This window comes from Myxocyprinus asiaticus, chromosome 19 (assembly GCF_019703515.2).
Source record: "Myxocyprinus asiaticus isolate MX2 ecotype Aquarium Trade chromosome 19, UBuf_Myxa_2, whole genome shotgun sequence".
NCBI classification, from domain to species: domain Eukaryota; kingdom Metazoa; phylum Chordata; class Actinopteri; order Cypriniformes; family Catostomidae; genus Myxocyprinus; species Myxocyprinus asiaticus.
Window position 1 is genome coordinate 2,590,955 of NC_059362.1, and position 13,935 is coordinate 2,604,889.

General features: G+C 41.2%; 1 protein-coding gene across 2 annotated transcripts in view; it reads left to right on the top strand.

Moving 5' to 3' along the window:
• The window catches only part of arhgap18 (Rho GTPase activating protein 18), a 77,162-nt gene that overhangs the window by 20,883 nt on the left and 42,344 nt on the right, over positions 1 to 13,935 (top strand). For both annotated transcript variants that reach the window (XM_051644844.1, XM_051644845.1), the window contains exon 2: positions 12,542 to 12,750. In XM_051644844.1, the coding sequence (XP_051500804.1) occupies positions 12,542 to 12,750 (209 nt within the window). The remainder of the gene's footprint in view (positions 1 to 12,541; positions 12,751 to 13,935) is intronic.

The window sequence follows — 13,935 nt, forward strand, 5'->3', positions numbered from 1 at the left end:
TATTCACAAAATAAGAAGACTGTATACAATAAAAATACACTGTGGGGGAGCTCTCTCCATGAGGGCGGTGTTGTTTCCCTCGAAACATAAAGTATTATGCTCATCCGGTAGAGAGGCAGCGGTGTTCACGGCGGAGTTTTTATTCCCTTTGAAGTCTGTGATGATATTAATTCCCTGCCACATGCTTCTAGAGTCGGTGGTGTTGAACTGTCCTTCAATCTTGCCCCTGTAATGGCGTTTGGCTGCTCTGATAGTTTTGCGGAGGGCATAACTGGCTTGTTTACGGAATTAAAAGCGGAGGTCCGTGCATTAATTGCCGCACGAACATCGCTATTAATCCACGGTTTCTGATTAGGGTAGATCTGTATTGTTTTGGTCAGCACTACATCATCTATGCACTCCCTGATGAAACATGTTATGGTATCAGCGTAGACTTCGATGTCGTCATCAAAGGCGGACCGGAACATCTCCCAGGCCGCGTGATCAAAACAGTCTTGTAGCATAGAATCTGATTGGTCCAACCAGCACTGGATCATTCTGAGGGTGGGTGCTTCCTGTTTCAGTTTCTGCCTGTAAGCGGGCAGAAGCAGAATGGAAGAGTGGTCCAATTTGCCAAATGGTGGGCGGGGGAGGGATTTGTAGCCATCCCGGAAGGGAGAGTAGCAATGGTCCAAAACCCGGTTCCCTCGTGTGTTGAAACTGATGTGTTGGTAGTATTTCAGTGCTACTGACTTGAAGTTGTCTTTGTTAAAGTCCCCGGTCACAATGAACGCGGCCTCAGGGTGCACGGTTTCCTGCTCACTTATACTCCCATACAGTTCCTTGAGTGCCCGGTCTGTGTCGGCTTGTGGTGGGATGTACACAGCAGTGATAATGACCACTGTGAATTCCCTCGGTAGCCAGAATGGCTGACACAGAAGCATGAGAAATTCCAGATCAGGAGAGCAGAAAGACTTGATAGAATGTACATTCCTCTGATCACACCAGGATTTGTTGATCATAAAATATACACCACCACCTCTGCTTTTACCTGAGAGGTCTTTCGCTCTTACCTATCATTACTGAAACATGTTGCTATACCTTAAGAACATTTAATGCACAAGAAACTTTTAAAAATGATTAAATGCCAAATCTGATCATTTATCCTTAGATCAACCATTAGACATTAAAAAATATTTGGATCATTCTGAAAAAATATGAAAAAACAATGTGCAAATTTGGTTGGTGTGTTTCGGTAATGAGATAAACTTTATTTTTTTATTACAAATTTGGTGAGTAATGATGAATTTTTTTTAGAGCCTCCAGCCCCCACTAAATGTTTACATGTACAGTTCAAATAAATGCTAATTATTTTTCAAAATAATTTTTTTGGACATGCTTCAGAAAATGCTTTCCAAAATGTGGAAAAATGTGAAATGTCTTGATTATACTGATTCCAATTATTTCAGACATCCCTTTTCATGTTCCAAAAGAAAAAACAAAATTAACTTGTTTTATGAATGAAACCAATATTTTGTGAGGGGTAGTTTATTGGTAAAAGCCCTGTTGTCGGTTGCAAGTTTAGAAAACGCTTAGTTACAAAAACCTAACAAATATAAGGATCCAAGCCTGGTATGAGCCAAAACTCAACTTGACAACTTCAAGTAGCTCTCATGTCCAGTAACAGTGCAGTATGCTGAGGTTTGAGCATTTATTTATACCTCCTGTTGGAACTGGTTCATGTAAAGAGGAAACAAACAAGTCCGTCTAAACCCTCTGAGAGCTCTGGATCTCCTGCCCCAGACAAACAGTCGGCCCCTCCTGCATGCACAGACTCACAATAGCATCTTTATTCTTATACAAAAGAGACTCATTTTTCAGACTTCCTGACTTTATCCCTTCACCAGCTGTGTCGTGCATCAAGTTCAAAGAAAAGGCTCAATATTATGCACTTTTGTTACATTTAATTTTCCCCCTGAAGTCCACTTATAAAGTTAATCAAGGTTTCATGCACCAAAAACGGCCATCATTTAGTTTTTCATGACCATTTTCCACCCTCTCTCGCTGACAATTACAATTAGACAGGGTGTTTTTGTAAGTGTACCTTAAAAGATTATATCTGATAATACCTGACCATCTCGTCAAGCTAGGCTTTGATGACCACAGCATTAAACTATGTAGATTGAAAATGAAGAAAATTAAACAAGACTACAAATTCTTTATTTATATGGTCAGTGGAAATGATCATTACAATCACAAAGGCCCTTCAGAAAGACTCGTGAAAATGTCCATCATTAGAATTAGATTCTGTCAAATGCTGATGGTTCATCACTGTTGTTCTGAATGATCTGGGTGACCCCATGACCAGCAGCACATAGAAAAGTGCTAATTTTAGTGGCCTGCAATGACCTGTGTGTCTATATAAGATGTCAACCTAGTTGATGCGGCATTGTGTTTTTCTGCCTGAACTGCACCAGTGGTATTTGATAGCTGACTGAACAGAAAGCTCTGTTGAATGATGGTTTGGAACATTATTGCTGAACCGCTTGAATAAAGCAAGTACACTTTACCAGCAGTATTGTTCCCATTTATTTTCTTCATAGGGTTTTCAAAAAATCATCAGTAAAGAGTTGTAATCCTTGAACCAAAACAATTAGCTCCGAGATTAATCACAACAACATAAACTTTGATTTGTTTACAAGCTTCATGGGATTGGGCGGTCACTGCTGAGCTCTTTTGGCATGGTTCCCATTTTCATGGTAACACTGACTTTCTGATTGGTGGATCTCACTTCAGGATTATGGGTAGTGTAGTTCTTCAACATGAATTCAGCAATTAAACACGTTTAATTAAGAAAACAAAGTTGAAATCACACTTCTGAACAATCTGAGAGCTATGAAGCCACTTAAAAGACAAAGAAGGAATTTATTTTCTGAAATTGTTTTACGTTCCCCTCGCAAAAAGTTTGGCATTTGCTCACAATAATTTGCATTCCCTTGCAATATGTTTTGCGTTACCTTTGCAGTATATTAACTATGGTTTTCAGGGCTCCAGACTGCGACTAAAATGGTCGCAAATGCGACCAAAAATAATTGATTGCGACAATTATTTAAAATTTAGTCGCCATTGGCGACAGTCGTGTTGTGTACGTTCATATGCGGTTTCATCAGATTTCATCTTGTGAGTTATTGAATACATCTTTAGACCATGCAAGTGTGTCTCGAGCCGCTTTTCACCCTTTCTGTTGTGAAGACGAGCTTGCTGCACCACACACAACAAACCCAGCACGAGAGAGTCATGAACAAATGACTCTTTTGAACCGGGTCTTTTTCATGAATCACCCGAAAAGAACTGAGGGATTGAACTCAGGAGGTCAGGTTAGCAGTTTGAATCAGATTCAGATTCACTTTCTCAGCGAATCATCTATCAGTGAGCTCACAACTGGGAGCGCAGACATTTCAAAATAAGAGTCCCATGTGTATTTCGGGTGTCTTTATAATTAAAAGTCCCGCACCACTTACAGGTATGTGTGTGTATATATATATATATATATACAAACTGAGAGAGGGGGCTTCTTCATATATATTCATGCAATATAGTATATTGTAATTTTTTTTAGATTTTGCTTTATGATTTTAATCAAATTTTAGCTTTTTAAAAATGTACAAATTTCACATTTCACATTCTATCAATTTATATGTCATGAAATCACATTTTTAATAATGATACAAGCTGTTGTCACTGTTTGAAATTTCGTACACATTTTTAACAAAACAATTCACAAGGTAGGAACCTAATAATGAAAATTAGGGGTCACGATTGTGAAATTTGACTGACAATTAATTGTCAAACAAATAATTGCAATTATGACGATTAATTGCCTGTTTTAGGGCTATGATGATTAATTGTCTGTTTTAGGTGTTTCACGAATATGACGATTAATTATCATACAAACTCACTATGTGAACTTCATGCACACAACAAAGTCTTTTATACAAATTTAGCTTGGGTCATATAATTAAATAAGGGTATATGATTTCCTTTTCAGGCTTCAAAAACTTGTGAATGACAAATATAAAAGTATAAAATTTAAAATAATAAAAATAATATTTTAATTATAAAAATATGTCTAAATAACGTCCTGGTTACTTTCGTAACCTCCGTTCCCTGATGGAGGGAATGAGACGTTGTGTCGATGTAGTGACACTAGGGGTCACTCTTGGGAGCCCCAAACACCACTGCTTTTTGAAAAAAGGCCAATGGGAATTGGCAAGTGGAATTTGCATGCCACTCCTCCGGACATACGGGTATAAAAGGAGCTGGTATGCAACCACTCATTCAGGTTTTGTGCTGAGGAGCCGAGAAAAGGTCCCGGCCATTTCAGCGGGTAGTTCAGTGTTGTGGAAAGAGGGACACAACATCTCATTCCCTCCATCAGGGAGGGGCATCTGCTTGCAGTTTTACCAACTGATCCTTAAAAGGGGTCGTGGGAACCTTGGGCACATAGCCCGGTCGGGGTCTCAGGATCACGTGAGAGTAACCCGGACTGAACTCCAGGCACAATTCGCTGACAGGGAACGCCTGCAGGTCCCCTACCTCTTGATGGAAGTGAGCACAGTCAGGAGGGCAGTCTTCAAAGAGAGTGCCTTAAGCTCAACTGACTCCAGGGGCTCAAAGGGAGCTCCCCGTAGTCCCCGAAGGACTACAGAGAGGTCCCATGAGGGGATCAGGCGCGGTCTGGGGGGATTCAACCTCCTAGCGCCTCTCAGGAACCTGATGATCAAGTCGTGCTTCCCCAAATACTTACCATCCACTGCATCATGATGTGCCGAAATGGTGGCTACATATACCTTCAAGGTGGAGGGGACAGCCGCCCCTCCAGCCTCTCCTGCAGGAAGGAAAGCACCGATTCGACTGCGCATCTCTGGGGGTCTTCGCATCGGGAAGAACACCACTTAGCGTACAGACGCCACTTCAAGGCATACAGGCGCCTCGTAGCGGGAGCCCTAGTCTGAGCGATCATGTCTACTACCGCGGGTGGTAGGCCACTTAGATCTTCCACGTCCCATCCAAGGGCCAGATGTGGAGATTCCAGAGGTCTGGTCACGGGTGCCAGATGGTACCCCGTCCCTGAGAAAGAAGGTACTTCCTCAGGGGAATTTGCCAGGGGGGCTGTCGCGAGGCGTGTGAGGTCCGAGAACCACGTCTGGGTGGGCCAGTAGGGTGCTACTAGGACGACCTGCTCCTCATCCTCCCTGACCTTGCACTTGTCTGTGCAAGTAGGCTCACTGGGGGAAACACATATTTGCGTCATCCCGGGAGCCAGCTGTGTGCCAGCGCATCTATACCGAGGGGTGCCTCGGTCAGGGCGTACCAAAGTGGGCAGTGGGAGGATTCTGGGAAGCAAACAGGTCTACCTGTGCCTGACCGAATCGACTCCAAATCAGCTGGACCACCTGGGGGTGGAGTCTCCACTCTCCCCTGAGCGTAACCTGTCATGACAGCGCGTCCGCCGCGGTGTTGAGGTCGCCCGGAATGTGAGTGGCTCGCAGTGACTTGAGGTGCTGCTGGCTCCAGAGGAGGAGGTGGCGGGTGAGTTGTGACATGCAACGGGAGCGTAGACCACCTTGACAGTTGATGTACGCTACCGTCGCCGTATAGTCTGTCCAGACTAACACATGCTTGCCCTGGATCAACGGCCAGAACCTTCGCAGAGCGAGCAGTACTGCCAACAACTCGAGGCAGTTGATGTGCAAAAGCAGCCGCAGGCCAGTTCAGGAGCCGGCGGCTGTGTGCCTGTTGCATACGGCGCCCCAGCCCATCTCGGAGGCGTCCGTCATAACCATGACGCGCCTGGAGACCTACTCTAGGGGAACCCCTGCCTGTAGAAATGCAAGGTCGGTCCAAGGGCTGAAGAGGCGGCGACAGATCGGCGTGACGACCACGCGATGTGTCCCGCGGTGCCATGCCCATCTCGGGACTCGAGTCTGAAGCCAGTGCTGAAGCGGTCTCATATGCATCAACCCGAGCGGTGTGGCCACTGTTGAGGATGCCATATGCCCCAGGAGCCTCTGAAAAAGTTTCAGTGGAACTGCTGTCCTCCGTCTGAACACCTTCAGACAGTTCAGCACAGACTGTGCACACTCGTTCGTGAGGCACGCCGTCATCGAGACTGAGTCCAACTCCAAGCGGAGAAAAGAGATGCTCTGGGCCGAGGAGAGCTTGCTCTTTTCCCAGTTGACCCGAAGCCGCAGTCGGTTGAGGTGCATGAGCACCAGGTCCCTGTGCACACACAACACATTCTGAGAGTGAGCTAGGATTAGCCAGTCATCTAAATAATTGAGGATGCGGACGCCCACTTCCCTAAGCGGGGCAAGGGCTGCCTCTGCGACCTTCGTGAAGACGCAAGGGGACAAGGCATCTTTAAAAAGATGTTCTATGTGTGCTGCTCTTTTAGAGTTGAAAATATACTCTTTTAGAATATACTCTTTTCTTTTGTTCTGCTGAAGCGCCCAGAGGCGTTCTCTGCACTCCACGGGTGCAGAGGGGGAGAAGCCACTGAAATGCGCCGTAAATCCAGCAGTTTGAGGTGAACGGTAGAGAGAAATTTAATTCAGTACACCGAATGCAACTGCTCTGCTCCGAAGAGAAAATCTGAATGAGTGGTTGCATACCAGCTCCTTTTATACCCGTATGTCCGTGGGAGTGGCATGCAATTTCCACTCGTCAATTCCCATGTGCCTCAATCTCTGTCCAGGCGATAAAGCCTCTGTGAACTCTAATGAACTGTATGGACTGTGCAACCGTTTTTCTTTCCTATCAGGAATACATGGATGGCGTAACCCACAGGTTACTGTGAACCGACAAGAACTGTTCGGCCCTTCAGTTGCTCTAAAGATGCTGGACAACAACCAACTCTTCAGACCAAAGGGAGGAATGTTGGGCCTCATGTATTCAGATAGAAGACAAAGGCAGGCCTAACACAGTCGTAAAAACCTAACTCAAGCCCCCACATTCCAAGTCGTAAATTATACTGATTAAAATCGCACCAAAATCAAACAAAGGGAGTCCAAAACAGACTACATATCCCATGAAGCCCACTAAAGGATCGTACTCTCAACTCCTATTGGATGAGGCACACAACAGAATGCACCTCAAACCATGACATCATCAGGAGTTGAAATACCTCTGAAATGCTTCCGGGATTTGCTTCCAGCAACTTTGTTTGCAGTGTGTAGACGCAGCTCATCGCTGCTCTCATGTGCAACCTCGTGGCACAAGGAAGTAACGTCTGACTTGAAACTGTGGCCATACAATCTCCATCTTGCTGGATGAGTTGAGATTACTCTGTGTTCAACCGAACACTCTAACGGATCCGAAGGAGACCGCTGAGCAATCCACATTTTCATCCGTTTGCCTGCAGAAGTGAAGAGATTAAAGTTTTCTCTTCCATCTTCAATCAAGTTGACATTTCTGAGTTCTCCGCCAGCCCGCCGAGAATCAACAGCCGTACCGCCCACCGACAGAGCGAGGAAACGGCCTCCCGTCATCACCCGAGCCTCAAGGAACCGGGTCGGAGTTAAAGGACGAAGGAAAACACATTCTACCTGTGTCCTCATGCGAGTCAAGTAAGAGGTATACGTCTGGGCAGAGATAGAATATTATAGTGTGTTATTCTATTGTTTCAAGGTTTTTGCTTGTACAGTTTACGGACCGCCATGTCCGATTATTATTACTCAGGGTATTAATTATCACGAATTTGTTTTGCTGTATTGTGGTCCAACCAAATTGGACTGTTGTGCATTTTCGCCATCGCGGGTGAAACCAGCAAACTGAGTTATCATTAAAGAATCAAAGAATGTGGGACTTTTACGAGCCGTCCACTGCGTCTCTGAGTGGTAAACTAACAGCTGCTTTCTCTCCCACGATCGCGAAATCGGCTTTAGGGCCGTCACTTAATTCTCTCTCTCTCGTACTAACCACACACACACACACACACACACACACACACACGCACGCACGCGACCCCTCACAAACATTCTGGCACACATTTTTGGCTCTTAGATAGCTTAATGCTAAAGCCCAGCTTTGTCCCTAAGCTATCGTACAAGCGAATACATGCAGTAACTGGTAGACGCCATTGACTGGTTTCTCTCCACCCACATTTGCGGTCATATTCCCTGGCCGGAAGTCTCACGTGACATACTCTCCACGAGAGTCACGTCCGCCATTTTGTGCACGTCCCTCCTTACACACACACACACTGTCACACACACACCTTATGTGTTATAGGATTATTTTGATTTCCATATCTAATCATATCACTGTTTAGTTTGTAGTTGTAAGTCGGAAGTTTATTGACTGCATTGTATTAATTATTAATTGATATTACTGCATAAATAAACTTTGTTTATATTACAAAGAGAAGTGTTTTGGTTTGTTTTGCATACACCTGTGTCATGCTGACGGGATGTCAGTGCTCGGATTCAAACCTTCATTCATTGTTTTTTTCCCAAAAATCGATATTCTTCGGATGTCGATTTTCCTAAGAAAACAATCTAATATTGAGACTGTTATACTATCTGGTTATTAGTCCCTGATTCCAGGGTGGTGCCCCGTCAATGTTAATCCTTATTAATATTCTATTGATTTTTGATAATTGATAATTATCTTTGATGATTGTTGAATTTGAATGATCAATAAGCTAGTGTTAATTTTAATTAATGTTTCATCGATGTTAACCATTAACGATTATCTTTGATAACTGTTGATTTAAAGGATTAAAAAAAGCTAACATTGATTCTCATCAATGTTCTATTGATTTTAATAATTAATAATTATCTTTGATAATTATTAATTATTGCTAATAACCAAACTTGCTCCTAAACGTAGCACACTACATTTACTGGAGCCCCATATGAGGTTTTAATGAGTTAGATTCAATTAATTAATTTAAATATTAATTAATAACTAAAGAAATAATTATTAATTATTTCTGATAGTAACACTGATCTAAACAACCAGTAAAGCCCTACAGCGTTCACAAAATTAGTACGTTTATACCTTGTTTATATTTTCGTGGGAGATTGGCGCAAGCCTCTGTAGACAGCATGCACATCAGAGTGCTTTAGAAGTGGTTCATCTTCACACGCTCTTAAGAGAGCTGCTCTTGTGACGTCCACGGTGCGGTTCCCTGAGATGCTCGGAGTTCAGCTGAATGAGACCCAAGTGCTTTTTCCTGCGCGCTCATGAGACAACATGCAGGGAAAGACGAGGCTGAATCCAGCTTCTTAATCAACTGCTTTTTATTCAGTAAAAGGGCCTCAGTGCTTTGACACTACACAACTCTATCACTGGCGAGTGAAATGTTAATATTTACTTGCCAGTGGCTAATAACAGACGTTTTTTGGTCGCATAGTGCAAAATTTACTCGCATATGCGAGTGATTTACTCGCAATGTAGAGGGCTGATATGAAATCCAGCTTTTGACTCTTAGGACAATTGAGGGACTTGTACACAACTATTACACAAGGTGCAAACATTTATTGATGCTCAAGAAGGCAACACACTACTATATGCATACTATACTTCATGTAATTATCTACTTATGTAGATTCTGAAGGGCAGTACTAAATAAAAAAACTTTTTTATCTCTTGTATAAATTCTGAAAGGGGTGTGAAAACGTACGTATCTTCTCAACTATATATACTTTTTATTAAACCTCCGATTAATGGATTATATTATCTTCCTTCTGCTTTCTATCTTGTTTCTGAACAACAGTCTAAATCGAGCAATTACATGATTTGGCAACTAAAAGCAGCCATTTGGCTCCTTAATATTTCAGTTAAGGAGCCAATGGCTCCTAAGTCATTTTTTTTGGTCTGGAGCCCTGTGTTTTTACTACAGCAACCGTACTTTAACCATACTATTCATTAGGACTGGGTAAAAATATAGATTTTTCAGATGCATCACAATCTTCGTTTGAAGGATTTCAATATCGATTCTTACAGCAAATCCTAAGATCAATCTTTTACTCTATGCGCAACCCTCCACTACAGTTAGAAGAAATCACTCACGTGTGTAACCAAATTTTGCACTATGCAACTGAAACTGTCTGTGATTGGCCACTGGCTGGTAAATGTTGAGATTTTACTCTCCAGTGATTGAGTAGTATAGTGGTGAAGAAGATCAGCAGCGAGATACTTTCACTGTGTGTTGAGAGTAAAAGTTTGGTTTAACTCTTTCCGTGTAATGTGTGTCCAAAGACGAGATCCACACAATCCATTTGTCAATGAATAATGTCTCTTTTAATATCCTTTCTGTTCTTTACAGTCAGTTGTTGATCATAAACAACAAAAGAAACATTTAATTCTAATCACATATGGATGCGCTAAAGAAACCATGCATGCTTCTCTTGTTATATGCGCTCACTGGCTGATGCTGGTAGTCTTAAAGAAACAGTACCGATTTAGTACGTGTTCTACATATCAGTGTAAATACTTGAAAATAGTAGTGATCGACCGATATGAGTTTTTTAATGGCCAACGCAGATATCAAGAGAGAGCAGGGTGGCTGGGTAGGCCGATACAATGCAGATATATCACACAATTTCAGTAAATAACATAAACATAAAATTGCTAATTAATGAATGAACTCTTATTCAGCTCTATATTTACTCAATTTCACACTAAACTTTAACTTATAATAATATAGAATATAAAAATATTAAATAATGTTGTATTTTAAATGGTAGATAGCAGTTTCTTCTGAATTCTGTTTAGTCATCAAATTTTAGTAATTTATTTGCACATTTGCACAGAAATTGTTAATATATTAGGAAGAAGGAAATAACAGTACACACAGTAGTCCAGCAACCATGGATGGCATGTGTGCATTAACAATCGCATTTTCTAAAAAAAATACCAAATCAAACCAATTGTACATACAGTGCATAGTGAATAAGACGCTTTTACTTTGAAGTTGCACTCACGCGCTTGTGCGAATCCAGCGCGAGCAGTAAACTCCTGACAGTTTAAATGGCCTGGATCGCCTGCTTGGATTGTCACAGGTCAGACCGTCATGATTTATGAATCAGAGGAACTTTTGATCCTGATCCTGAAGTTTTTGATTCTGGCAGATAGAATACGCACTTTAGAGGAAGATATTAGATGAGCTCTCGATGGTAAGAAAAGGCTGGATTTTCGTGAGGTTTGTGAATTACATCCGTGTAAACGAGACATCCGCATATTTGCATACGGTATATGATATTAGTTTTATTGTTATTTGCTTTTTTATCATGAGACAAGACAGTCTAATGATAAAAGTTACAGGGAACTGTTGAGGAGAGAGAGGGAGAATGAAACAGGTGAGCACTTTAACATTATGAGCTCCATCGTGTCTGCCGTGGCTCTGATATGCGGACTGTTTAAATGAGACTGTGTTGCACACCGGTCTATTATTGTAGTAACACGATGGCATGTAACAATAAAACTAACATGATTGGTCATTTACATATCTCAGTCGATTCACATGCAAGCAGGTGATTTTCAGCACCATTGAGAAACTGGAAAAGTCATCGGCTGAATTCAGAATATCGGCCGATTTATCGGCCTCTGCGATAAATCGGTCGACCACTAGTAAATTGTACAAATGATCCAAGCAAACAATAAACAAAATTATATGCAACATAAAATAAGCCATTTCAAGGCATTTATTGATGAACATTTTTCAAAAGCTAAAATGTGACCAATATGATGAAAAACTAATGATAAAATATAATTTGTAAAATTAATATTTTCAAATTGTACCTAGAAAGATATACTAGAAGGCTAGAAGGTCCCCTGTATAAATAAGAGCATTAGCTGAGAGAGAATTTAATTCATATGTAAGCAAAATGGATATTAACTGAAATATACCCATATGAATCTATATCGAATCAAATCGAGAGCTTGTGAATCTGAATCGAATGAGGAATTCTTTATCAATACCCAGCCCTAATATTTGTGATAAAACCACAGTAATAATACAGGAAAACCAAAACTATGGTAATTAAAACCATTATCATTCTGCCCCCAAAAATGGACCACATATTAACAATGGTGTTACTATAGTAAAACTAGCCTAACCAGATTTGTTTTGCCAAAATAATTATGGTTTTTATTACCATAGTTTTGGCTTTCCTGTATTATTACTATAGTTTTACTAAGAATATCATGGTTAAAATATGGCTTCTGTAGTAAAACCATGGTAAATTTTTGTGGTTACTAAGATTTTACTGCAAATAGCATAGTTCAACTATAGCTATTGTAAAAAATGGTTAATTTATTGTGACGAAATGCAAAACACAAACTATTTGAGAGAATAAATTATCTCCATGTCCTCTAAAAGGGCTCTATACGGAGATCATGGTAGGTCTGTCTTGAAAGGTTTATATATTATTGTTAAAAACAATAAATAAATAGGATTTTTACTTCCGGAACCTGACTGTTGTGCTCTGTAGTATTTCTGTCTGATAATGTGATATGTTTCACATCTGTCCTCTCTCTGTTTCTGTTCACACAGCCGTAAAACCGGTCAGTATAATGTCCAGAAATGCAGAGCACCTGCAGCGGTTCAGGGTTCGAGCTCAGGGAGGGTCCCGTACCAGCGCTGCAGCTCTCAGGACTCTCTGGATGAGCATGCAATGGTGGACTACTATAAAGAGCTAGAAATCATCCAGCGCAGTGGTGATGCTGAACATCAGGAGGAAGTGCAGCTGAAGGTGGCAGATGGTAAACACACTTCCTGTCTCATCTCACAACACATCCTCTTTAACTTCACTTGAAGGGAAGTGGGTGAATATAACTGTATTTAGCATTCTGATACAGCACTGAAAAACATATTCTGCTACTGTGTGAACGTTGACAAAAGTTGTTTTAAGTAATTTCTAAATATGGTACTGTACAGTAATAAATCTGTGAAGCATTAGAGAAGGTAATGTTTATTAAAGTTGGGTTGGCTGAGAGTCTGTAAAGGTTGAAAACCCTGATCAACTGTTAAAAAAATAGATCAACTAATCGCAAGCGGTGCAAACAAAAGAAAATGAATGTTCAATGCTTTATTGGAATCCAGTTGTTTCCATATTGTGACATATACTTGAATTCCTCCATGTGTAAAGACAATGGGCTTAATTTACAGGAAAAGCCTATAATAAAAACCACTGAGCAAGATCATTCATGACATCAGCGGTCATTGTTTACCCCTACAACAACATGAAGCTGGGACTTCCTTAACCTCTTTGAGTGTCTAAATAGCAAAGTCTCCGGAAAAAGAAACACCTTTCTGTTTCCCCTAAGATCTGAATTTAACGCCTCCCTCCTCGCCATGAATAATGAAAACAGCTCACACAATCTGACACAGATATGTAGTGTAACCTGTCCTGGGTATATGATTGGCCAGATCATATGAAAATAGGAGGAAAGTGGAAGTAATGATGCTAAAAACTAACATGTGGAGTTTAGATGACTTCCTGTAGTTGACAGGAAGTTAGTCTCAGCCTCACACAGTATGCCCATGAACTGCCCACAGTCCATTCACTGAGCATCTGATGCATATTGCACACAAAATTGGAAGCACTTTCTAGTTCTGGCAAGCTCTAATCTGATTGGTTGGTTTTATGCAACTCAAAGAAGTAAAGCCACCTTTTCACTGCATCCGACAAACGACGGCTGGACAGCTGCGTGGAGTTCCGTCCATCTGCGAATGTGGAATTTTCAGATCTAGTTTGAGTTTTGGATGCATTGAATTATTTCAACTTGTGGATGTGATGTATTCATTCAAATCAGTGAACGTAAAGTGAGAAATATAAAAACATTTTGTCCTAAACTTTATTCTAAGCACCTGCAACTATACCAGATTTGACAGTTGTGAATGTAGTCAGAAATTATAATTTAAAGTGTTCACAAATGCGACAAAAA